Genomic DNA, 24,931 nt, shown 5'->3' with positions numbered 1-24,931 from the left:
ATTCACAGTGTTGTCAGTTTGTCCATTGGTAAATTCAGAGTTGTTGTCAGATTGTCCGTTGGTAAATTCAGATCGTTGTCAGTTTGTCCGTTGGTAAATTTTGTCCGTTGGTAAATTCAGAGCGTTGTCAGTTTGTCTGTTGGTAAATTCAGAGTGTTGTCAGTTTGTCCGTTGGTAAATTCAGAGTTGTTGTCAGATTGTCCGTTGGTACATTCAGAGCGTTGTCAGTTGGTAAATTCAGAGTGTTTCGCTCTCGGAGCGTTAGACACACACACACTGGACGCTCTGGCCGAGGAGTAGGGTTGATCCGAGCGTTCTGACCTCACAACGGCAGAGCTAACTGGCTAACCTTGCCTACCTTGCTGGAAAAAAACATCCAGACACAAATGAGAGAAGAGCTCACTCTGGCCATTTTACTCGCCCTAGCAGAGCTGGTTAGGCCATTTTCATGTTATCCAGAGCGTTGGTGACTGTAACTGTGCTGCAGGCCACAATTTAATTGCGCTTTTTTCCCACCAATGTTTACCGACATCGGCCTTATTCAATGAGTGTTGAATGTTTGTAAGTTCATCAACGAAGACGCTGGGAGTCGAGAAACAGGTGGTGAGTTTAATAAAACAACGACCGATACAAACCAGGAGTCACATCTTGACATGAATCACATAATCAATACTGTCTGGAGAATGAACCTAAGGGAGTGACAGATATAGGGGAGGTAATCAGGAAGGTGATGGAGTCCAGGCGAGTCTCATAATGAGGGACAGGTGCGTGTAATGATTGTTGTCTGGGCCAGTGGTTAGTAAACCGGCGCGCCGGAGAGGGGGAGAGCAGGAGAGAGGGAGCGCCGGAGAGGGGGAGCGCCGGAGAGGGGGAGTGGGAGTAGCCGTGACAATCAGTAATTCGGCGCTCTGTCACTCTTAGATGACAGTGCTCTGAAATCGTAGTAGATGGCCAGAGTGAATTTACAAACGAACCCTATATATCCACTTTCTGGCTGTGGTAACTATGGAAACCAGGGAGAAGGCAACAAGCGTTCAGACGCAATAAATTAAAATAAATGTTCTAATTAAGGGTGCGTTCGTAGAATAACTGGTGAATTTACGAACGCTCAACACCTATTGAATATGTCCGGTGTAATTAAATTGTTGCCAGCAGCAAAGTTAGTCACCCACGCTCTGGATAACATGAAAACAGCCAAACCAGCTTTGCTAGCGCGAGTAAAATGGTCAGAGTGAGCTTGCTCTCTCATTTGTATCTGGAAGTAGCGAGTTAGCCGGTTAGCTTGGGTGATTGACTGGCATTGTGAGGTCAGAACGCTCGGATCAACCCTTCTCCTCAGCCAGTGTGTCCACTATATGCGCTCTGAACACTCCAAGAGCCAAACGCTCTGAATTTTCAAACGGACAATCTGACAACACTTTGAATTTAGGAATGTCCAGAACGCATTCAGAGCACACTGTGGCACTCCAGATTTAATTTACGAACACACCCTAAGTGATATAATGCCTGAGAAGCAAACCGTGCCAATATATGCTCACTGGCTATATATATATATATATATATATATAAACACTGGCTTCAAGGACATTATCACTTTTATACAATGGGTTACCAACATATCAAATAAAGATTGACATTTCTTTGTTTACAGTGCATTCGGAAAGTATTCAGACCCCTTGACCTGTTACATATTTTGTTACGTTACAGCCTTATTCTAAAATGGATTAAATTACATTTCTTTCCTCCTCAATCTGCACACAATACCCCATAAAAAACAGTTTTTTTTAAAACATTTTTTGCAAATGTATTTACATAATGATTTCAGACCCTTTGCTATGAGACTCAAAATTGAGCTCAGGTGCATGTCAGAGCAAAAACTAAGCCATGAGGTCAAACTAATTGTCCGTAGAGTGCCGAGACAGGATTGTGTCGGGGCACAGACCTGGGGAAGGGTACCAAAACATTTCTGCGGTATTGAAGGTCCCCAAGAACACAGTGGCCTCCATCATTCTTAAATGGAAGATGTTTGGAACCACCAAAACTCTTCCTAGAGCTGGTCGCCTGGCCAACTGAGCAATAGGGGGAGAAAGGCCTTAGTCAGGTAGGTGACCAAGAACCCAATGGTCATTCTGACAGAGCTCCAGAGTTCCTCTGGTGTACTCCCACCAATCAGGCCTTTATGGTAGAGTGGTCAGACAGAAATCACTCCTCAGTAAAAGGCATATAACAGCCCGTTTTGGAGTTTGCCAAAAGGCACCTAAAGACTCTCAGACTATGAGAAAAAAAGATTATCTGGTCTGATGAAACCAAGATTGAATTCTGATAGAGCAGCTCAAGTCTCACGTGCGGAAGTAAGCCGTCTGGCGAGAGAGACTCATTGGGGGAGGAGACTAGAGCCAGTTCTGACCCAGTTCTGACTGAACGGACATACATTTGAGCATCCCAATATAACAAGTGTTGAATTTTATGTTGTATAATTACACAAAATCTGAATTAGTTTACATGCCTGATATTACTGTACATGTTGTTGTCAGTGCCCTTTTTAATGTCGCACACTTCCTTCTCCTTCTGCCTTCCCCCTCATAAATATCCACTGCCCCTTTACCTCTTTCCTGGCTACTGTATCCATGTGGAAGAGGTAGGTCACTGAACTTGTCCCATGAAAATCAGAATCAATCCTATATGTAAAAACACACGTGAGTTTATATAGTCAGTGATATTGTAATATCACGATGTTCTACCGGTATATTGTGATATTTATGCATTTATGAACTTTTCATCTGTTGATTTGTGAACGTTGTACATGCCAGCTACTGTACGTTCTACTGTATGTTGTCATTGGGCTAGCATGGCTGTTCATGTCCCCTGTTAATCTGTACATTAAAGAGGTGCGCAAGGGCAGCACATTTTATTTATGGATGTCGTTTGTCTCTTTATCTGGTATGTCATGTGTTTTTGTTTGTTATGATATTTATATCCCCCCCCCCCCCCCCCCCCCCATTTCTCCCAAATTGGTAGTTACGATTTCGTCTCATCGCTGCAACTCGCCAACAGAGAGACAGAAGTTTGAGAGTCGTGCGTCTTTCCCGAAAACATGACCCGCCAAGTCGCGCCGCTTCTTAATACACTTCTCTTTTAACACCTGAAGCCAACCGCTCCAATGTGTCTGGGAAACACGTCCAACCGAAGTCAGTTTGCAGGCGCACTACTGGCCCGCCACGAGAAGTCACTAGAGCAAGCCAAGGAAGTCCCCCGCTCCCAAAGCCGGATGACGCTGGGCCAATTGTGCGCAGCCCCAAAAGTTGGCTATACTGTACATTGTTTTACATGATACAAGTTGGCTAGCCCATGCCCATAGGCTATACTGTACATTGTTTTACATGATAAAAGTTGGCTAGCCCATGCCCATAGGCTATACTGTACATTGTTTTACATGATAAAAGTTGGCTAGCCAATGCCCATAGGCTGTACTGTACATTATTATAACTGATAAAAGTTGGCTAGCCCATGCCCATAGGCTGTACTGTACATTGTTTTACATGATAAAAGTTGGCTAGCCCATGCCCATAGGCTGTACTGTACATTATTATACATGATAAAAGTTGGCTAGCCCATGCCCATAGGCTATACTGTACATTATTATACATGATAAAAGTTGGCTAGCCCATGCCCATAGGCTATACTGTACATTATTATACATGATAAAAGTTGGCTAGCCCATGCCCATAGGCTATACTGTACATTATTATACATGATAAAAGTTGGCTAGCCCATGCCCATATGCTATACTGTACATTATTATACATGATAAAAGTTGGCTAGCCCATGCCCATAGGCTGTACTGTACATTATTATACATGATAAAAGTTGGCTAGCCCATGCCCATAGGCTATACTGTACATTATTATACATGATAAAAGTTGGCTAGCCCATGCCCATAGGCTATACTGTACATTATTATACATGATAAAAGTTGGCTAGCCCATGCCCATAGGCTATACTGTACATTATTATAACTGATAAAAGTTGGCTAGCCCATGCCCATAGGCTATACTGTACATTATTATACATGATAAAAGTTGGCTAGCCCATGCCCATAGGCTATACTGTACATTATTATACATGATAAAAGTTGGCTAGCCCATGCCCATAGGCTGTACTGTACATTGCACTATATTGTATTGTTATCTAACGAGACAATTGTTATTCTTAGCCCTGTCTACTGTATCCATCTGGAAGAGAGGAGTTGGTGCATGAGGGCAGCACAACATTTCATTTCTGGATGTTGTTTTTTTCTTCATCGGAATAAAAGATCGCCACCAACTCTAATCTTTTTGGTCATACGTGAACCGATCAGAACACAACGCAGAGGCAATCTACACTGGTCAAACCAGGATGGTCCATTTGATTTGTACTGTTAGAATTGATGCTATTAAATCCTGCGAGTTCATTGGGGCAGTTTCCCCCCTCACAGCAAATAGCTGGTAAAATAATGTATGCGATGTTCGCAAGGCTACTGAGCTGCTGCTACTGATGGCATTTACTAAGGGACAGATTATTAAGTAACTGAACAGCTTGCTATCAAAAATATATATTTGAAACAAGAAAATATACATATTTACCACACTTTTATGACCATTTGAAACTTAATCCGTGAAATTTTTTCAAATATATTATATAGTTCAACTTTTTTTTTGACCAATCACAAGATAAAAAAAAAAAAATTAAAAAAAGAAGAAAAAAAAGAAGACCAATCACAAGTGGGGCGCCGCCCCTAATGCCCTAATGGGTGGGCCGCTGCTGCAAGGAGTGGAACCATAGCCAAAGACACTGGTATTCAGATTAATTTCCACCGCCATTTCTCACATCAATAGTTTTTCAGGAACAGGGTTGGAGAGCCATGCCTTAACCAGTTACAAAAATACTCATTCAATAAGAGTTATTCAGCGAAAGAAACGGAATTCCTCTTTCATAGTTAGATCTTACTATTTGCAACAATGGAAAGGTTTTCAGAGTTGACATGTTAGACTGCATTTTCACCTCAAGAAATTACATTTTCTTCAAACTGCAACACAATAGTTTGTCCCATGTAAATAGACCTGCTAACAGTGCTAATGAATCCCCTCATATTTCAGAACCTCAGACTGAATCAAACATATAGAATCAGATACTACATAACTGTTTTGAGTATTGTGCTACATTGGTTGAAATGAGAGTATAGTGCCACATTTTTTTGCAATTAGTGTTATCCACATCATGGACAGTTAGCCTGGAGAAGAGGGATCTTTTTCCATTTGAGGGTGAGGGAAATGTGGAAAAAAATAACAAGCCCCTCTGCTTACTCTAATCTCTAGGGTAATCTGAAAACTGTAGCCTGGTGTACAAAGAACATATTGCAACTATATTGCCTGTACACCTTTCGAGAGAAACACAGTGCTCTCTAACAAATACATTATCAATATAATGTTTTTGTATGTTTGTTTTTTTAAACAACAATAACACAACAATACATCTGGTTTGTGGATTGAATGGATAAAATGAATGTTGCAGAGAGTCTTGAAGTCTAGTTCTGCTCCCTGTATATTATAACAAAATCAACATGAATTTCTTAGACTGTAAATGTCAATCATGTCCTTTATTACTGAGAGGAATAGTTTACAGGCCTGTGAGTGCTATTGTGTTAGATTAGACATATTTGGCCTACCACACAACTTTTGAATCATGGGAAATTCAAATTCGATTCATTTCTTATCCGTTGTTTGTTTGATATTAAATAAATGCAATTTATTATAAACTAATGACAACAGAGAGTATTTATTAGATCTGGATCAATAGGCCGATAGCTGATTAACAGGCTACTCCAGTAGTCCCATTGAATTGTAAATGAACTTAGTGTATTTATTTGGATGCCAAATTGGAGATGGTTTGATGGCACAGAGATGAAACGGTGAATAAACACAACGCATTAAATCACATCTGATGAAATCTCTGCTTCACAAATATCCCAATTTCCTTTTGCTAAGCCTCATTTGGATACAACTAAAGTCAATCATAGAATGTAAACATTTTTGAAGGAGAAAATTAGTTATGTTAATCCATAGGCCTACTGGACCCATCGCAATGGTTAAAAATAAGATGCCGGAGGAGGGAGGGAGAGGCAGCGGGTGAAGAAGACAACGTTTGGACTGTCCCGCGTTTCACCGAGTACAACGACAGAATGCAGTTAACAACGTAGCAGCGGAAGCTGTTTCGACCTCAATCATGGATTCACCTATCTGACACTGAGCTGTGGATTTGTTTTTCTCATAGTTGCTATGTATTGCGTGACTATCTATCAGATCCATAATCACCGTCGGAAAATGTGATATAGCGACTGGAGACAGTGCAGCGTTGAGCTCGGTAGCCTGCCTACCTTCCTTATCTACTCTAGTTGCGTACTGGGGCTAGGCTATATGCGCGGTCTGTCCGTATGTCCGTGTGCCTCTTTCGGTGACTGGGACATAGTTGAACCGCACTACTCGACTATTGTTGGATAAATGACTTATGAAAGTCTCTTCGAGTTCAGTGGACAGAGCCAGCGGCTGTATGGGAAATGAACGTGCCCGGGAAACAGCAACCTGAACTGTTAGAGCGACCAGCCAGCCTCTTGGTTCCAACTTGGGCAAGTAGAGGGTCTCGCTGCCTTTATTTAGCCTACTGAAGATGTATGACGTTTTAGTGTATTTAATCAGATATGCCCCAGTTCTGCTGTAAAGAGAAGGTCAGGTTTTATAACAAATGATCACAGCAGTATATAATTGCACCGTGGATGCTTGAGAAGCAGGATCATTTGAAGAAATATTGCACTCATAGAACGTGTTTTTGTTTGTTGTTAACGTTGACAATCTGTTCTGCCTTCATGCATTCATTGAGTTCCCGTATTGGATTACAACTACTGTTCCTACGTAGGCTTGTGTTTATCAATAAATATGATACACATGTGTTTAAAAAAAAATAATAATCCCAGTAGGGCTACAATAATATCTCATCTAATACCAGACTTGGCTAATATAGAAAGCAGCAAGACTATTTACCACATATCAGTTATTATTGTATGGTTCTGGTTGAGTCTTATTTGAACATAAAATGACTTTTATATATTTTTTTATATATATATATTTTTTGTTGTTACAATTGTATTGACAATTATCACATGTTGTCAAGAGTGGGATGGTATGAAGAATACCTGCACTGAGATATTTTACTCATTAGTTGTGGTGCAACCCATACGTTCATCATCTCCCATCTATGTAGGTTTGAGGTTGGCCCTAAGCCTATTAGAATTTTAAATACATTTGGTAGGTGCTTATTTGTTCTATTATATTTGTGCTATTTCACATGCGTGTATGTGTGAATTGGAAATGTTTTTTTTTTTTTTTGTTTGTTTTTTTGTTGCACATCCCATGGGGTCACGGCCAGGGATCAGCCATTATCAACGGTGACCTTGGAGAAATTAGGGTTAAGTGCCATGCTCAAGGGCACATCGGCAGATTTGTTTTGGCTTTGTCAACTCAAGGATTCAAACTAGTGACATTTTGGTTACTGGCCCAGCGCTCCAACCACTAGACTCTTAGGGAAACAAGCGTTCCAAAAGGATTCTTTGCAGAGGGATAGGTTTCTACCAAGAACCATTTTCATATGAAGAACCCTTTTTTTGGAAGATGAGGGTTCTTTGCAAGGCAGAGGGTTCGACCTAGAATCATTCTCAGCCTAAGAACCCTTTTTGGGAAAAAAATGGTTCCCCTGTGGGGACAAACAGAAGAACCCTATATGGCTTTACTAAGCACCTCTTTTTCTACGAGTGTAGGCTTCCTGCCGTCCCCATCCTGGGTTAGCCTAACATGCATGTTATTCAATAATTTCATCCAATCTGCTCTCGGGTGTCTGTGTAGCCAGGCGCTAATATAGAACTCTCCCATTTACTCATTGGTTTTTACGAGCATATACCCACGTGGGTAATGGAAAGATGAACAAGGTCCACACTCCCAGTTCAGTTGGTGGACGATAACGCACCTTTTAAGTTGGTTGCCAACCGCCATATAAAATCCACAGAAGAAGGAAGCTGAACGAGGAGAGATTAATTAAAGAAAACAAACTTAAAAACTAACTAGGTTTCCCCTTTTTATCTGTGGATTAATCGTCGGAGTAACGAACACTTTTATGTGAATCAAAAATGGGTCAAAATTCTATAAAGATCCGTAATAAAAATAACCATATTCATTACAGATAAACATTGGGTTGTTATTTTATCTCCCGGGACAAATTAGCCTGCAACAGCAAGCTAGCTAAATGTCCATGAATGTTTGTGTTTCGACCTGTCCCCAAATTAATATAGTTGGTTCACAGTTGGTTTTGGTATTTTAACCTGTGTGAGGATATGAACACGTCTGGTGGGGTTAGACCTTGCATAGACCTAAAACAGTGTGCACTTTGCATAGACCTAAAACAGTGTGCACCTTGCATAGACCTAAAACAGTGTGCACCTTGCATAGACCTGAAACAGTGTGCACCTTGCATAGACCTGAAACAGTGTGCACCTTGCATAGACCTGAAACAGTGTGCACCTTGCATAGACCTGAAACAGTGTGCACCTTGCATAGACCTGAAACAGTGTGCACCTTGCATAGACCTGAAACAGTGTGCATAGACCTGACACAGTGTGCACCTTGCATAGACCTGAAACAGTGTGCACCTTGCATAGACCTGAAACAGTGTGCACCTTGCATAGACCTGAAACAGTGTGCACCTTGCATAGACCTGAAACAGTGTGCACCTTGCATAGACCTGAAACAGTGTGCATAGACCTGAAACAGTGTGCACCTTGCATAGACCTGAAACAGTGTGCACCTTGCGTAGACCTGAAACAGTGTGCACCTTGCATAGACCTGAAACAGTGTGCACCTTGCATAGACCTGAAACAGTGTGCACCTTGCATAGACCTGAAACAGTGTGCACCTTGCATAGACCTGAAACAGTGTGCACCTTGCATAGACCTGAAACAGTGTGCACCTTGCATAGACCTAAAACAGTTGACCATAATAATAATAAGACTGGCATGTATTTGTTTTCAATGGGCTCGGTTCACTCATAGTGGATGCAGGTCTGGTTTATAAACTATGCCCGAGTTTAAGTCGTGACTCCCCATAGGGGGACCATTTTTTTTTTTGTTGCTAAATTATTGGTCGAAAGAGCTGATCTGATTAATCAAAAGACTGATTAGTGGATCAGAATTGGGCTGCCTGTATAAACGCCAGACATTGTCCCTGAGATCGAGGCTCAGTCTGATATTTCTCCATCATTGGTCCCCCCCTCTCCTTCCCCATGATGTTAAATGACTCATGTTTATAAACCCCCCCCCCCCCCCCCCCCGATATTCTTCCGTTATTGAAAGTGAATTTCCCAAATTTTTGTTTGTTATAGGTGAAAATAACCCTCCAATGTCAGAAAGACCTGGAGAGACAAAAGTTGGATCTTCGATGTTAAATGTAGATTTGACGTAATCATAAGTAGCGGTAAGACTTCCGACATAAGCACGTACTGTACTGCGTTTACACAGCCAGCCCATTTCTGATCTTTTTCCACTAATTGGTCTTTTGACCAATCAGATCAGCTCTTTTGCCAGTGAAAGATCAGAATGGGCTGCCTGTATAAATGCACCCAGAGAGAGTACGAAGTAAAGAGGTTAAAACCCATTAACATTTCTTGTCACGCAGCCGTCACGTTGCATGACGGAGTGACTTCCTGTGAGTGAATACATGCTCAGAAGCGTCCCTGAATGTATCTTAAAGCTCACAGACAAGAAAATAGATTGTTAGATAAGGTTATTTATTTACTGGTGAGCAAAACACTTTTTTTTAGTCACAAAATAATTGTCTTCTGTTATGAATCTCAGTCATGATTCAAGACTATTTTTCACAAGGTGTTCAACCATTCACCTTCTTCCCACCACGGGATCAACAGCCTGTATTTCCACTGTTGGGTCTGGTTTTTAGGATGATTACATCTGAGGCTGAGTTGACAAAACATTAGGAACACCTCTTTCCATGACATAGACTGACCATGAAGGGCAGAAGACAGATGAAAGATGTTTAAGCTTTGAGACACGGATTGTGCATGTGCCATTTTAGAGGGTGAATGGACATGACGAAAGATTTAAGTGACTTTGAAATGGGTCTGGTAGTAGGTGCCAGGCGCACCGGTTTGAGTATATTCAAGAACTGCAAAGCTGCTGGGTTTTTCACTCAACAGTTTTTCCCATGTGTGTCAAGAATGGTCCACCACCCAAAGGACATCCAGGCATCTTGACACAACTGTGGGAAGCATTGGAGTCAACATGGGCCAGCATCCCTGTGGAACGCTTTCGACACCTTGTAGAGTCCATGGGCCGACGAATTGAGGCTGTTCTCAGGGCAAAAGGGGGGGGATGCAACTCAATATTAGGAAGGTGTTCCTAATGTTTTGTGCACTCTGTGTAGATTTTCAATCAATAAAATGTATTTATAAAGCCCTATTTACATCAGCAGATGTCACAAAGTGCTGTACAGAAACCCAGCCTAAAACCCCAAACAGCAAGCAATGCAGATGTAGAAGAACATGGACCTTTAAACTACCCTTATGTCTTTTTAGACGAATGTTTACAGTCTTGTTTTGTAGATGATCCCACATTATATTGCTAATAGAGAAAAACACTATCTGCCCTCCCCCCATCCATCCATCACTTCAGTTACATTCTCCAGGGACTGATCACCCATTCTGAGGTATATTCAGGCCCAGCAGTATCTGTACTATCAAACTATGTTCTAATCTGCCTTCAGGATTTGTTTTTTTTCGGTTATTATTCTTTATTTTAAACACCTCCTTTGATTTATGCTGTAATGAAAACTGTGAAGTAAAAAAAAAAAAAACATGTGCCCCCCCCCTCTCTCTCCTCCTTTTAGCATGGGCAGCAGAAACGTAATTACACCCCCAGTGGAGTGTGAAAGTCGATGGAGTTGTAGCCAGGAAATCAATCAGGCGTTAATATTAAAACAAGTCAGTCCTGCTCTAGTATCTGTTTTGAGAATGTCATATCCAGAGCCACCGTGGTGGCTTTTACCAGCCTCTAATGTACTGGTCGGAAGCAATACAATCTCAAACAGATAATGATTCTCCTATGTTTCCTTTGAGACCGGCTTGGTGATACCTATTTAAATATTGTCCTGAGATGTTTACTTAGTCAATTAAAATGCAACTCCTCCGTTGCTTAATTATTAGTGCCCCAACAATCTTTCATTGACATTTTCATTTTGATCTAAGGCGGGGGGACCTCATGAATTTTAATGATGTCCCATGCATTTCAAAATGAGATTTTTTATTTTATTTGTATTTTTCTTATCTGCCTCGTCTCCTTTAAAATCTGTCATTTCGTAAGTGTCCACTAGATTCTACTGATTTTGTAATTATTATTATTATTATTATTAAAATTATATTGACTATAAATCATTATGCTGGATTGTAATTCTCCTTGAATTCCTGAATGGTCACAACAGTCAAATGTAAGATAAATAGGTGTACTTTTCACAGCCCCAGATTGCATTTCAAGTTAGATATTTAAAACTGAAGCAGCAAATGATGCTTGGCCCTCAACTGAGCATCAATTTGCTGACATTATCTCTCTAAGGTAGGTTTAAATGACCTCCAACCAGGGGGAAGCTGTCATGACATTATCCCTCGAGGGTAGGTTTAAATGACCTCCAACCAGAGGGAAGCTGTCATGACATTATCCCTCGAGGGTAGGTTTAAATGACCTCCAACCAGAGGGAAGCTGTCATGACATTATCCCTCGAGGGTAGGTTTAAATGACCTCCAACCAGAAGGAAGCTGTCATGACATGATCCCTCGAGGGTAGGTTTAAATGACCTCCAACCAGGGGGAAGCTGTCATGACATTATCCCTTGAGGGTAGGTTTAAATGACCTCCAACCAGAAGGAAGCTGTCATGACATTATCCCTCGAGGGTAGGTTTAAATGACCTCCAACCAGAAGGAAGCTGTCATGACATTATCCCTCGAGGGTAGGTTTAAATTACCTCCAACCAGGGGGAAGCTGCCATGACATTATCCCTCGAGAGTAGGTTTAAATGACCTCCGACCAGAGGGAAGCTGTCATGACATTATCCCTTGAGGGTAGGTTTAAATGACCTCCAACCAGAAGGAAGCTGTCATGACATTATCCCTTGAGGGTAGGTTTAAATGACCTCCAACCAGGGGGAAGCTGCCATGACATTATCCCTCGAGAGTAGGTTTAAATGACCTCCAACCAGAAGGAAGCTGCCATGATATTATCCCTCGAGGGTAGGTTTAAATGACCTCCGACCAGAGGGAAGCTGTCATGACATTATCCCTCGAGGGTAGGTTTAAATGACCTCCAACCAGAGGGAAGCTGTCATGACATTATCCCTCGAGGGTAGCTTTAAATGACCTCCAACCAGGGGGAAGCTGCCATGAGTACTTCTGTGTTGTTTTTCATCTTCTGCCTGTATTCCATTGACTTCATTTTTGATTCCAGACTGAAAGATCATGAAAGGGAAACGGATGAAAGACCAAGCCTGACAAAAGCACTGATTGTGACACCTGCCAAGAACACCCAGTATTTGTCTTTTATCCATATCCTTTTGGAACTGAACATTTCTATCCATTGCTGCATGTGGACTATGGACTCAGTAGTACTATTCTGTAGTCTTGTTCTTGTTCCATTTGACTTCTAGGTGATTACTGCTCTATGCTGTGCTTCAGTTCTATAATCAATCAATAATTATGGAATGTTTCTGGTATTTCTAAAATAATTCCACACAATCGGTAGCTACCTGGAACCAAGCGTAATGTGGTGTCGTTTTTTGTTGTTGTTGTCAATTAATCTCAGAAAACATTTCAAGTGTTATTTACTATGAGGTTATTAGGTCAACGTTGTAAGTAGTGGTCTGTAAAATAGAGTGTTACTGATATTACCCTTATTAGCTGACCCATAATGCACAAGCATTTAAGCCAATTTACACAGACGTTTAAAAAAAAAAAAAAAAGTAATTTGAAAGATTTATTCAACAATGTATTAATTTATGACACTAGTGTGAGAATGTAGTTCTATGTCAAAATAACCATGAATCTTGAAGGCCATAAATGTATGACCACTGTTACCATGAATCCTGAAGGCCGTCAATTTCAGCCCAGTGTTACCATGAATCCTGAAGGCTGTCAATTTCAGACCAGTGTTACCATGAATCCTGAAGACCGTCAATTTCAGACCAGTGTTACCATGAATCCTGAAGGCTGTCAATTTCAGACCAGTGTTACCATGAATCCTGAAGACCGTCAATTTCAGACCAGTGTTACCATGAATCCTGAAGGCCGTCAATTTCAGACCAGTGTTACCATGAATCCTGAAGGCTGTCAATTTCAGACCACTGTTACCATGAATCCTGAAGGCCATCAATATCAGACCACTGTTACCATGAATCCTGAAGGCCATCAATATCAGACCAGTGTTACCATGAATCCTGAAGGCCATAAATGTATGACCACTGTTACCATGAATCCTGAAGGCTGTCAATTTCAGACCAGTGTTACCATGAATCCTGAAGGCTGTCAATTTCAGACCAGTGTTACCATGAATCCTGAAGGCCGTCAATTTCAGACCACTGTTACCATGAATCCTGAAGGCCATCAATATCAGACCACTGTTACCATGAATCCTGAAGGCCATCAATGTCAGACCAGTGTCACCATGAATCCTGAAGGCGTCAATATCAGACCAGTGTTACCATGAATCCTGTAGGCCGTCAATTTCAGACCAGTGTTACCATGAATCCTGAAGGCGTCAATTTCAGACCAGTGTTACCATGAATCCTGAAGGCCGTCAATTTCAGACCAGTGTTTCTCATGTGGCTGTTTCTCTCCCCTGGTTTCTCATGTGGCTGTTTCTCTCCCCTGGTTTATCATGTGGTTGTTTCTCTCCCCTGGTTTATCATGTGGCTGTTTCTCATGTGGCTGTTTCTCTCCCCTGGTTTATCATGTGGCTGTTTCTCATGTGGCTGTTTCTCATGTGGCTGTTTCTCTCCCCTGGTGTATCATGTGGCTATTTCTCTCCCCTGGTTTATCATGTGGCTGTTTCTCATGTGGCTGTTTCTCTCCCCTGGTTTCTCATGTGGCTATTTCTCATGTGGTTGTTTCTCTCCCCTGGTTTCTCATGTGGCTGTTTCTCATGTGGTTGTTTCTCTCCCCTGGTTTCTCATGTGGCTGTTTCTCATGTGGCTGTTTCTCTCCCCTGGTTTCTCATGTGGCTATTTCTCTCCCCTGGTTTCTCATGTGGCTGTTTCTCTCCCCTGGTTTCTCATGTGGCTGTTTCTCATGTGGCTGTTTCTCTCCCCTGGTTTCTCATGTGGCTATTTTTCTCCCCTGGTTTATCATGTGGCTGTTTCTCTCCCCTGGTTTCTCATGTGGCTGTTTCTCTCCCCTGGTTTCTCATGTGGCTGTTTCTCTCCCCTGGTTTCTCATGTGGCTGTTTCTCATGTGGCTGTTTCTCTCCCCTGGTTTATCATGTGGCTGTTTCTCATGTGGCTGTTTCTCTCCCCTGGTTTATCATGTGGCTGTTTCTCTCCCCTGGTTTATCATGTGGCTGTTTCTCTCCCCTGGTTTATCATGTGGCTGTTTCTCTCCCCTGGTTTCTCATGTGGCTGTTTCTCTCCCCTGGTTTCTCATGTGGCTGTTTCTCATGTGGCTGTTTCTCTCCCCTGGGTTATCATGTGGCTGTTTCTCATGTGGCTGTTTCTCTCCCCTGGTTTCTCATGTGGCTGTTTCTCTCCCCTGGTTTATCATGTGGCTGTTTCTCTCCCCTGGTTTCTCATGTGTCTGTTTCTCTCCCCTGGTTTCTCATGTGTCTGTTTCTCTCCCCTGGTTTCTCATGTGTCTGTTTCTCTCCCCTGGTTTCTCATGTGTCTGTTTCTCTCCCCTGGTTTCTCATGTGTCTGTTTCTCTCCCCTGGTTTCTCATGTGGCTGTTTCTCTCCCCTGGTTTCTCATGTGGCTGTTTCTCTCCCCTGGTTTCTCATGTGTCTGTTTCTCTCCCCTGGTTTCTCATGTGGCTGTTTCTCTCCCCTGGTTTCTCATGTGGCTGTTTCTCTCCCCTGGTTTATCATGTGGTTGTTTCTCTCCCCTGGTTTATCATGTGGTTGTTTCTCTCCCCTGGTTTCTCATGTGTCTGTTTCTCTCCCCTGGTTTCTCATGTGGCTGTTTCTCTCCCCTGGTTTCTCATGTGTCTGTTTCTCTCCCCTGGTTTCTCATGTGGCTGTTTCTCTCCCCTGGTTTCTCATGTGGCTGTTTCTCTCCCCTGGTTTCTCATGTGGCTGTTTCTCTCCCCTGGTTTCTCATGTGGCTGTTTCTCTCCCCTGGTTTCTCATGTGGCTGTTTCTCTCCCCTGGTTTCTCATGTGGCTGTTTCTCTCCCCTGGTTTCTCATGTGTCTGTTTCTCTCCCCTGGTTTCTCATGTGGCTGTTTCTCTCCCCTGGTTTATCATGTGTCTGTTTCTCATGTGGCTGTTTCTCTCCCCTGGTTTATCATGTGGCTGTTTCTCATGTGGCTGTTTCTCATGTGGCTGTTTCTCATGTGGCTGTTTCTCATGTGGCTGTTTCTCATGTGGCTGTTTCTCATGTGGCTATTTCTCTCCCCTGGTTTCTCATGTGGCTGTTTCTCTCCCCTGGTTTCTCATGTGGCTGTTTCTCTCCCCTGGTTTCTCATGTGGCTGTTTCTCTCCCCTGGTTTCTCATGTGTCTGTTTCTCTCCCCTGGTTTCTCATGTGTCTGTTTCTCTCCCCTGGTTTCTCATGTGGCTGTTTCTCTCCCCTGGTTTCTCATGTGTCTGTTTCTCTCCCCTGGTTTCTCATGTGTCTGTTTCTCTCCCCTGGTTTCTCATGTGTCTGTTTCTCTCCCCTGGTTTCTCATGTGTCTGTTTCTCTCCCCTGGTTTCTCATGTGGCTGTTTCTCTCCCCTGGTTTCTCATGTGGCTGTTTCTCTCCCCTGGTTTCTCATGTGTCTGTTTCTCTCCCCTGGTTTCTCATGTGTCTGTTTCTCTCCCCTGGTTTCTCATGTGGCTGTTTCTCTCCCCTGGTTTCTCATGTGTCTGTTTCTCTCCCCTGGTTTCTCATGTGTCTGTTTCTCTCCCCTGGTTTCTCATGTGTCTGTTTCTCTCCCCTGGTTTCTCATGTGTCTGTTTCTCTCCCCTGGTTTCTCATGTGTCTGTTTCTCTCCCCTGGTTTCTCATGTGTCTGTTTCTCTCCCCTGGTTTCTCATGTGTCTGTTTCTCTCCCCTGGTTTCTCATGTGGCTGTTTCTCTCCCCTGGTTTCTCATGTGTCTGTTTCTCTCCCCTGGTTTCTCATGTGGCTGTTTCTCTCCCCTGGTTTCTCATGTGTCTGTTTCTCTCCCCTGGTTTCTCATGTGTCTGTTTCTCTCCCCTGGTTTCTCATGTGGCTGTTTCTCTCCCCTGGTTTCTCATGTGGCTGTTTCTCTCCCCTGGTTTCTCATGTGGCTGTTTCTCTCCCCTGGTTTATCATGTGTCTGTTTCTCTCCCCTGGTTTCTCATGTGTCTGTTTCTCTCCCCTGGTTTCTCATGTGTCTGTTTCTCTCCCCTGGTTTCTCATGTGTCTGTTTCTCTCCCCTGGTTTCTCATGTGGCTGTTTCTCTCCCCTGGTTTCTCATGTGTCTGTTTCTCTCCCCTGGTTTCTCATGTGGCTGTTTCTCTCCCCTGGTTTCTCATGTGTCTGTTTCTCTCCCCTGGTTTCTCATGTGTCTGTTTCTCTCCCCTGGTTTCTCATGTGGCTGTTTCTCTCCCCTGGTTTCTCATGTGTCTGTTTCTCTCCCCTGGTTTCTCATGTGGCTGTTTCTCTCCCCTGGTTTCTCATGTGGCTGTTTCTCTCCCCTGGTTTCTCATGTGGCTGTTTCTCTCCCCTGGTTTCTCATGTGTCTGTTTCTCTCCCCTGGTTTCTCATGTGTCTGTTTCTCTCCCCTGGTTTCTCATGTGTCTGTTTCTCTCCCCTGGTTTCTCATGTGTCTGTTTCTCTCCCCTGGTTTCTCATGTGGCTGTTTCTCTCCCCTGGTTTCTCATGTGGCTGTTTCTCTCCCCTGGTTTCTCATGTGGCTGTTTCTCTCCCCTGGTTTCTCATGTGGCTGTTTCTCTCCCCTGGTTTCTCATGTGTCTGTTTCTCTCCCCTGGTTTCTCATGTGTCTGTTTCTCTCCCCTGGTTTCTCATGTGTCTGTTTCTCTCCCCTGGTTTCTCATGTGTCTGTTTCTCTCCCCTGGTTTCTCATGTGTCTGTTTCTCTCCCCTGGTTTCTCATGTGGCTGTTTCTCTCCCCTGGTTTCTCATGTGGCTGTTTCTCTCCCCTGGTTTCTCATGTGGCTGTTTCTCTCCCCTGGTTTCTCATGTGTCTGTTTCTCTCCCCTGGTTTCTCATGTGTCTGTTTCTCTCCCCTGGTTTCTCATGTGTCTGTTTCTCTCCCCTGGTTTCTCATGTGGCTGTTTCTCTCCCCTGGTTTCTCATGTGTCTGTTTCTCTCCCCTGGTTTCTCATGTGTCTGTTTCTCTCCCCTGGTTTCTCATGTGTCTGTTTCTCTCCCCTGGTTTCTCATGTGGCTGTTTCTCTCCCCTGGTTTCTCATGTGGCTGTTTCTCTCCCCTGGTTTCTCATGTGTCTGTTTCTCTCCCCTGGTTTCTCATGTGGCTGTTTCTCTCCCCTGGTTTCTCATGTGTCTGTTTCTCTCCCCTGGTTTATCATGTGGCTGTTTCTCTCCCCTGGTTTCTCATGTGGCTGTTTCTCTCCCCTGGTTTCTCATGTGGCTGTTTCTCTCCCCTGGTTTCTCATGTGGCTGTTTCTCTCCCCTGGTTTCTCATGTGGCTGTTTCTCTCCCCTGGTTTCTCATGTGTCTGTTTCTCTCCCCTGGTTTCTCATGTGGCTGTTTCTCTCCCCTGGTTTCTCATGTGTCTGTTTCTCTCCCCTGGTTTCTCATGTGGCTGTTTCTCTCCCCTGGTTTCTCATGTGTCTGTTTCTCTCCCCTGGTTTCTCATGTGGCTGTTTCTCTCCCCTGGTTTCTCATGTGTCTGTTTCTCTCCCCTGGTTTCTCATGTGTCTGTTTCTCTCCCCTGGTTTCTCATGTGTCTGTTTCTCTCCCCTGGTTTCTCATGTGGCTGTTTCTCTCCCCTGGTTTCTCATGTGGCTGTTTCTCTCCCCTGGTTTCTCATGTGTCTGTTTCTCTCCCCTGGTTTCTCATGTGGCTGTTTCTCTCCCCTGGTTTCTCATGTGTCTGTTTCTCTCCCCTGGTTTATCATGTGGCTGTTTCTCTCCCCTGGTTTCTCATGTGGCTGTTTCTCTCCCCTGGTTTCTCATGTGGCTGTTTCTCTCCCCTGGTTTCTCATGTGGCTGTTTCTCTCCCCTGGTTTCTCATGTGGCTGTTTCTCTCCCCTGGTTTCTCATGTGTCTGTTTCTCTCCCCTGGTTTCTCATGTGGCTGTTTCTCTCCCCTGGTTTCTCATGTGTCTGTTTCTCTCCCCTGGTTTCTCATGTGGCTGTTTCTCTCCCCTGGTTTCTCATGTGGCTGTTTCTCTCCCCTGGTTTCTCATGTGTCTGTTTCTCTCCCCTGGTTTCTCATGTGTCTGTTTCTCTCCCCTGGTTTCTCATGTGGCTGTTTCTCTCCCCTGGTTTCTCATGTGTCTGTTTCTCTCCCCTGGTTTATCATGTGGCTGTTTCTCTCCCCTGGTTTCTCATGTGGCTGTTTCTCTCCCCTGGTTTCTCATGTGGCTGTTTCTCTCCCCTGGTTTCTCATGTGGCTGTTTCTCTCCCCTGGTTTCTCATGTGGCTGTTTCTCTCCCCTGGTTTCTCATGTGTCTGTTTCTCTCCCCTGGTTTCTCATGTGGCTGTTTCTCTCCCCTGGTTTCTCATGTGTCTGTTTCTCTCCCCTGGTTTCTCATGTGGCTGTTTCTCTCCCCTGGTTTCTCATGTGGCTGTTTCTCTCCCCTGGTTTCTCATGTGTCTGTTTCTCTCCCCTGGTTTCTCATGTGGCTGTTTCTCTCCCCTGGTTTCTCATGTGGCTGTTTCTCTCCCCTGGTTTCTCATGTGGTTGTTTCTCTCCCCTGGTTTCTCATGTGGCTGTTTCTCTCCCCTGGTTTCTCATGTGGCTGTTTCTCTCCCCTGGTTTCTCATGTGTCTGTTTCTCTCCCCTGGTTTCTCATGTGTCTGTTTCTCTCCCCTGGTTTCTCATGTGGCTGTTTCTCTCCCCTGGTTTCTCATGTGGCTGTTTCTCTCCCCTGGTTTCTCATGTGGCTGTTTCTCTCCCCTGGTTTCTCATGTGTCTGTTTCTCTCCCCTGGTTTCTCATGTGGCTGTTTCTCTCCCCTGGTTTCTCATGTGTCTGTTTCTCTCCCCTGGTTTCTCATGTGGCTGTTTCTCTCCCCTGGTTTCTCATGTGTCTGTTTCTCTCCCCTGGTTTCTCATGTGGTTGTTTCTCTCCCCTGGTTTCTCATGTGGCTGTTTCTCTCCCCTGGTTTCTCATGTGGCTGTTTCTCTCCCCTGGTTTATCATGTGGCTGTTTCTCTCCCCTGGTTTCTCATGTGGCTGTTTCTCTCCCCTGGTTTCTCATGTGGCTGTTTCTCTCCCCTGGTTTCTCATGTGGCTGTTTCTCTCCCCTGGTTTCTCATGTGGCTGTTTCTCTCCCCTGGTTTCTCATGTGTCTGTTTCTCTCCCCTGGTTTATCATGTGGCTGTTTCTCTCCCCTGGTTTATCATGTGGCTGTTTCTCTCCCCTGGTTTCTCATGTGTCTGTTTCTCTCCCCTGGTTTCTCATGTGGTTGTTTCTCTCCCCTGGTTTCTCATGTGGCTGTTTCTCTCCCCTGGTTTCTCATGTGGCTGTTTCTCTCCCCTGGTTTCTCATGTGTCTGTTTCTCTCCCCTGGTTTCTCATGTGTCTGTTTCTCTCCCCTGGTTTCTCATGTGGCTGTTTCTCTCCCCTGGTTTCTCATGTGTCTGTTTCTCTCCCCTGGTTTCTCATGTGGCTGTTTCTCTCCCCTGGTTTCTCATGTGTCTGTTTCTCTCCCCTGGTTTCTCATGTGGTTGTTTCTCTCCCCTGGTTTCTCATGTGGTTGTTTCTCTCCCCTGGTTTCTCATGTGGCTGTTTCTCTCCCCTGGTTTCTCATGTGGCTGTTTCTCTCCCCTGGTTTATCATGTGGCTGTTTCTCTCCCCTGGTTTCTCATGTGTCTGTTTCTCTCCCCTGGTTTCTCATGTGGTTGTTTCTCTCCCCTGGTTTCTCATGTGGCTGTTTCTCTCCCCTGGTTTCTCATGTGGCTGTTTCTCTCCCCTGGTTTCTCATGTGGCTGTTTCTCTCCCCTGGTTTCTCATGTGTCTGTTTCTCTCCCCTGGTTTCTCATGTGTCTGTTTCTCTCCCCTGGTTTCTCATGTGGCTGTTTCTCTCCCCTGGTTTCTCATGTGGCTGTTTCTCTCCCCTGGTTTCTCATGTGGCTGTTTCTCTCCCCTGGTTTCTCATGTGTCTGTTTCTCTCCCCTGGTTTATCATGTGTCTGTTTCTCATGTGGCTGTTTCTCTCCCCTGGTTTTTCATGTGGCTGTTTCTCTCCCCTGGTTTCTCATGTGGCTGTTTCTCTCCCCTGGTTTCTCATGTGGCTGTTTCTCTCCCCTGGTTTCTCATGTGGCTGTTTCTCTCCCCTGGTTTCTCATGTGTCTGTTTCTCTCCCCTGGTTTATCATGTGTCTGTTTCTCATGTGGCTGTTTCTCTCCCCTGGTTTATCATGTGGCTGTTTCTCTCCCCTGTTTTATCATGTGTCTGTTTCTCATGTGGCTGTTTCTCTCCCCTGGTTTATCATGTGGCTGTTTCTCTCCCCTGGTTTATCATGTGTCTGTTTCTCATGTGGCTGTTTCTCTCCCCTGGTTTATCATGTGGCTGTTTCTCTCCCCTGGTTTCTCATGTGTCTGTTTCTCTCCCCTGGTTTATCATGTGTCTGTTTCTCATGTGGCTGTTTCTCTCCCCTGGTTTTTCATGTGGCTGTTTCTCTCCCCTGGTTTCTCATGTGTCTGTTTCTCTCCCCTGGTTTCTCATGTGTCTGTTTCTCTCCCCTGGTTTCTCATGTGGCTGTTTCTCTCCCCTGGTTTCTCATGTGGCTGTTTCTCTCCCCTGGTTTCTCATGTGGCTGTTTCTCTCCCCTGGTTTCTCATGTGTCTGTTTCTCTCCCCTGGTTTCTCATGTGGCTGTTTCTCTCCCCTGGTTTCTCATGTGGCTGTTTCTCTCCCCTGGTTTCTCATGTGGCTGTTTCTCTCCCCTGGTTTCTCATGTGTCTGTTTCTCTCCCCTGGTTTATCATGTGTCTGTTTCTCATGTGGCTGTTTCTCTCCCCTGGTTTTTCATGTGGCTGTTTCTCTCCCCTGGTTTCTCATGTGGCTGTTTCTCTCCCCTGGTTTATCATGTGTCTGTTTCTCTCCCCTGGTTTCTCATGTGTCTGTTTCTCTCCCCTGGTTTCTCATGTGTCTGTTTCTCTCCCCTGGTTTCTCATGTGTCTGTTTCTCATGTGGCTGTTTCTCTCCCCTGGTTTTTCATGTGGCTGTTTCTCTCCCCTGGTTTCTCATGTGGCTGTTTCTCTCCCCTGGTTTATCATGTGTCTGTTTCTCTCCCCTGGTTTATCATGTGTCTGTTTCTCATGTGGCTGTTTCTCTCCCCTGGTTTTTCATGTGGCTGTTTCTCTCCCCTGGTTTCTCATGTGGCTGTTTCTCTCCCCTGGTTTCTCATGTGGCTGTTTCTCTCCCCTGGTTTCTCATGTGGCTGTTTCTCTCCCCTGGTTTTTCATGTGGCTGTTTCTCTCCCCTGGTTTCTCATGTGTCTGTTTCTCTCCCCTGGTTTCTCATGTGTCTGTTTCTCTCCCCTGGTTTCTCATGTGTCTGTTTCTCTCCCCTGGTTTCTCATGTGTCTGTTTCTCTCCCCTGGTTTCTCATGTGTCTGTTTCTCTCCCCTGGTTTCTCATGTGTCTGTTTCTCTCCCCTGGTTTCTCATGTGTCTGTTTCTCTCCCCTGGTTTCTCATGTGTCTGTTTCTCTCCCCTGGTTTCTCATGTGTCTGTTTCTCTCCCCTGGTTTCTCATGTGTCTGTTTCTCTCCCCTGGTTTCTCATGTGTCTGTTTCTCTCCCCTGGTTTCTCATGTGTCTGTTTCTCTCCCCTGGTTTCTCATGTGTCTGTTTCTCTCCCCTGGTTTCTCATGTGTCTGTTTCTCTCCCCTGGTTTCTCATGTGTCTGTTTCTCTCCCCTGGTTTCTCATGTGTCTGTTTCTCTCCCCTGGTTTCTCATGTGTCTGTTTCTCTCCCCTGGTTTCTCATGTGTCTGTTTCTCTCCCCTGGTTTCTCATGTGTCTGTTTCTCTCCCCTGGTTTCTCATGTGTCTGTTTCTCTCCCCTGGTTTCTCATGTGTCTGTTTCTCTCCCCTGGTTTCTCATGTGTCTGTTTCTCTCCCCTGGTTTCTCATGTGTCTGTTTCTCTCCCCTGGTTTCTCATGTGTCTGTTTCTCTCCCCTGGTTTCTCATGTGTCTGTTTCTCTCCCCTGGTTTCTCATGTGTCTGTTTCTCTCCCCTGGTTTCTCATGTGTCTGTTTCTCTCCCCTGGTTTCTCATGTGTCTGTTTCTCTCCCCTGGTTTCTCATGTGTCTGTTTCTCTCCCCTGGTTTCTCATGTGTCTGTTTCTCTCCCCTGGTTTCTCATGTGGCTGTTTCTCTCCCCTGGTTTATCATGTGGCTGTTTCTCTCCCCTGGTTTCTCATGTGGCTGTTTCTCTCCCCTGGTTTCTCATGTGTCTGTTTCTCTCCCCTGGTTTCTCATGTGTCTGTTTCTCTCCCCTGGTTTATCATGTGTCTGTTTCTCTCCCCTGGTTTATCATGTGGCTGTTTCTCTCCCCTGGTTTCTCATGTGTCTGTTTCTCTCCCCTGGTTTATCATGTGGCTGTTTCTCTCCCCTGGTTTCTCATGTGTCTGTTTCTCTCCCCTGGTTTCTCATGTGGCTGTTTCTCTCCCCTGGTTTATCATGTGGCTGTTTCTCTCCCCTGGTTTCTCATGTGTCTGTTTCTCTCCCCTGGTTTCTCATGTGTCTGTTTCTCTCCCCTGGTTTCTCATGTGTCTGTTTCTCTCCCCTGGTTTCTCATGTGGCTGTTTCTCTCCCCTGGTTTCTCATGTGTCTGTTTCTCTCCCCTGGTTTCTCATGTGTCTGTTTCTCTCCCCTGGTTTCTCATGTGTCTGTTTCTCTCCCCTGGTTTCTCATGTGTCTGTTTCTCTCCCCTGGTTTCTCATGTGTCTGTTTCTCTCCCCTGGTTTCTCATGTGTCTGTTTCTCTCCCCTGGTTTCTCATGTGTCTGTTTCTCTCCCCTGGTTTCTCATGTGGCTGTTTCTCTCCCCTGGTTTATCATGTGGCTGTTTCTCTCCCCTGGTTTCTCATGTGGCTGTTTCTCTCCCCTGGTTTCTCATGTGTCTGTTTCTCTCCCCTGGTTTCTCATGTGTCTGTTTCTCTCCCCTGGTTTCTCATGTGGCTGTTTCTCTCCCCTGGTTTCTCATGTGGCTGTTTCTCTCCCCTGGTTTCTCATGTGGCTGTTTCTCTCCCCTGGTTTCTCATGTGTCTGTTTCTCTCCCCTGGTTTCTCATGTGTCTGTTTCTCTCCCCTGGTTTCTCATGTGTCTGTTTCTCTCCCCTGGTTTCTCATGTGTCTGTTTCTCTCCCCTGGTTTCTCATGTGTCTGTTTCTCTCCCCTGGTTTCTCATGTGTCTGTTTCTCTCCCCTGGTTTCTCATGTGTCTGTTTCTCTCCCCTGGTTTCTCATGTGTCTGTTTCTCTCCCCTGGTTTCTCATGTGTCTGTTTCTCTCCCCTGGTTTCTCATGTGTCTGTTTCTCTCCCCTGGTTTCTCATGTGTCTGTTTCTCTCCCCTGGTTTCTCATGTGTCTGTTTCTCTCCCCTGGTTTCTCATGTGGCTGTTTCTCTCCCCTGGTTTCTCATGTGTCTGTTTCTCTCCCCTGGTTTCTCATGTGGCTGTTTCTCTCCCCTGGTTTCTCATGTGTCTGTTTCTCTCCCCTGGTTTCTCATGTGTCTGTTTCTCTCCCCTGGTTTCTCATGTGTCTGTTTCTCTCCCCTGGTTTCTCATGTGGCTGTTTCTCTCCCCTGGTTTCTCATGTGGCTGTTTCTCTCCCCTGGTTTCTCATGTGGCTGTTTCTCTCCCCTGGTTTCTCATGTGGCTGTTTCTCTCCCCTGGTTTCTCATGTGTCTGTTTCTCTCCCCTGGTTTCTCATGTGGCTGTTTCCTCTGGTTTTTCTTGTAGTAGTTTTTGTTCGGCAATGAAAGACCAATACCCACTGAGGAGAGTGTCCTATAGAGGAACTGACCGTCGGAGAAGTAGATTTGGTGCACTGATGCTCCGGGCCTGTATGTCAGACTGTCTTCTCTCTGGCTGTGCCATCGATGCCCCCTCCCTCCACCGATGCCTTTCCAATCCAATCTGCTTCAACTCCAAGCCTTTCATCCCAAGCCAAATAGAGACGTTAAATCTCCATTTGTTGTTTGTTGATTTAGCTTTTTAAAATGTAACCTTTATTTAACTAGGCAAGTCAGTTAAGAACAAATTCTTAATTATAATGACGACCTACCAGGGAACAGTGGGTTAACTGCCTTATTCAAGGGCAGAACCACAATTTTTTTTTTTTACCTTATCAGCTCGGGGATTCGATCCAGCAACCTTTCGGTTACTGGCCCACCTGCCGCCCCGATGCACCTTCAGATTATTTTCTGTAATGAAATACAAGTTAAAAGGTACAATGCAGTCTTTTATTTTAATTTTAAATATCTCAATGATTTCTGGGT

General features: G+C 44.7%; 1 protein-coding gene and 1 long non-coding RNA gene across 2 annotated transcripts in view; both read left to right on the top strand.

The window, feature by feature from the left end:
* The first annotated feature begins 2,603 nt into the window (after nucleotides 1-2,603).
* Nucleotides 2,604-4,344, top strand: LOC149975307 (uncharacterized). Its single transcript, XR_016489122.1, has 2 exons — nucleotides 2,604-2,638; nucleotides 3,019-4,344. It is a non-coding gene; the product is annotated as an uncharacterized LOC149975307 (long non-coding RNA).
* A 2,125-nt stretch (nucleotides 4,345-6,469) lies between these two features.
* Nucleotides 6,470-24,931, top strand: part of LOC110498401 (gamma-2-syntrophin) — a 98,350-nt gene continuing 79,888 nt past the window's right edge. Inside the window, exon 1 of the mRNA XM_036955239.2 lies at nucleotides 6,470-6,661. Within this exon, the coding sequence (XP_036811134.2) occupies nucleotides 6,593-6,661 (69 nt within the window). The 5' untranslated portion in view covers nucleotides 6,470-6,592. The remainder of the gene's footprint in view (nucleotides 6,662-24,931) is intronic.

Source organism: Oncorhynchus mykiss, chromosome 19 (genome assembly GCF_057628025.1).
Source record: "Oncorhynchus mykiss isolate SJ-2025 chromosome 19, ASM5762802v1, whole genome shotgun sequence".
NCBI lineage: Eukaryota > Metazoa > Chordata > Actinopteri > Salmoniformes > Salmonidae > Oncorhynchus > Oncorhynchus mykiss.
The sequence above is the reverse complement of the archived record's forward strand: the minus strand, read 5'-3'. Positions and strand labels throughout refer to the sequence as shown.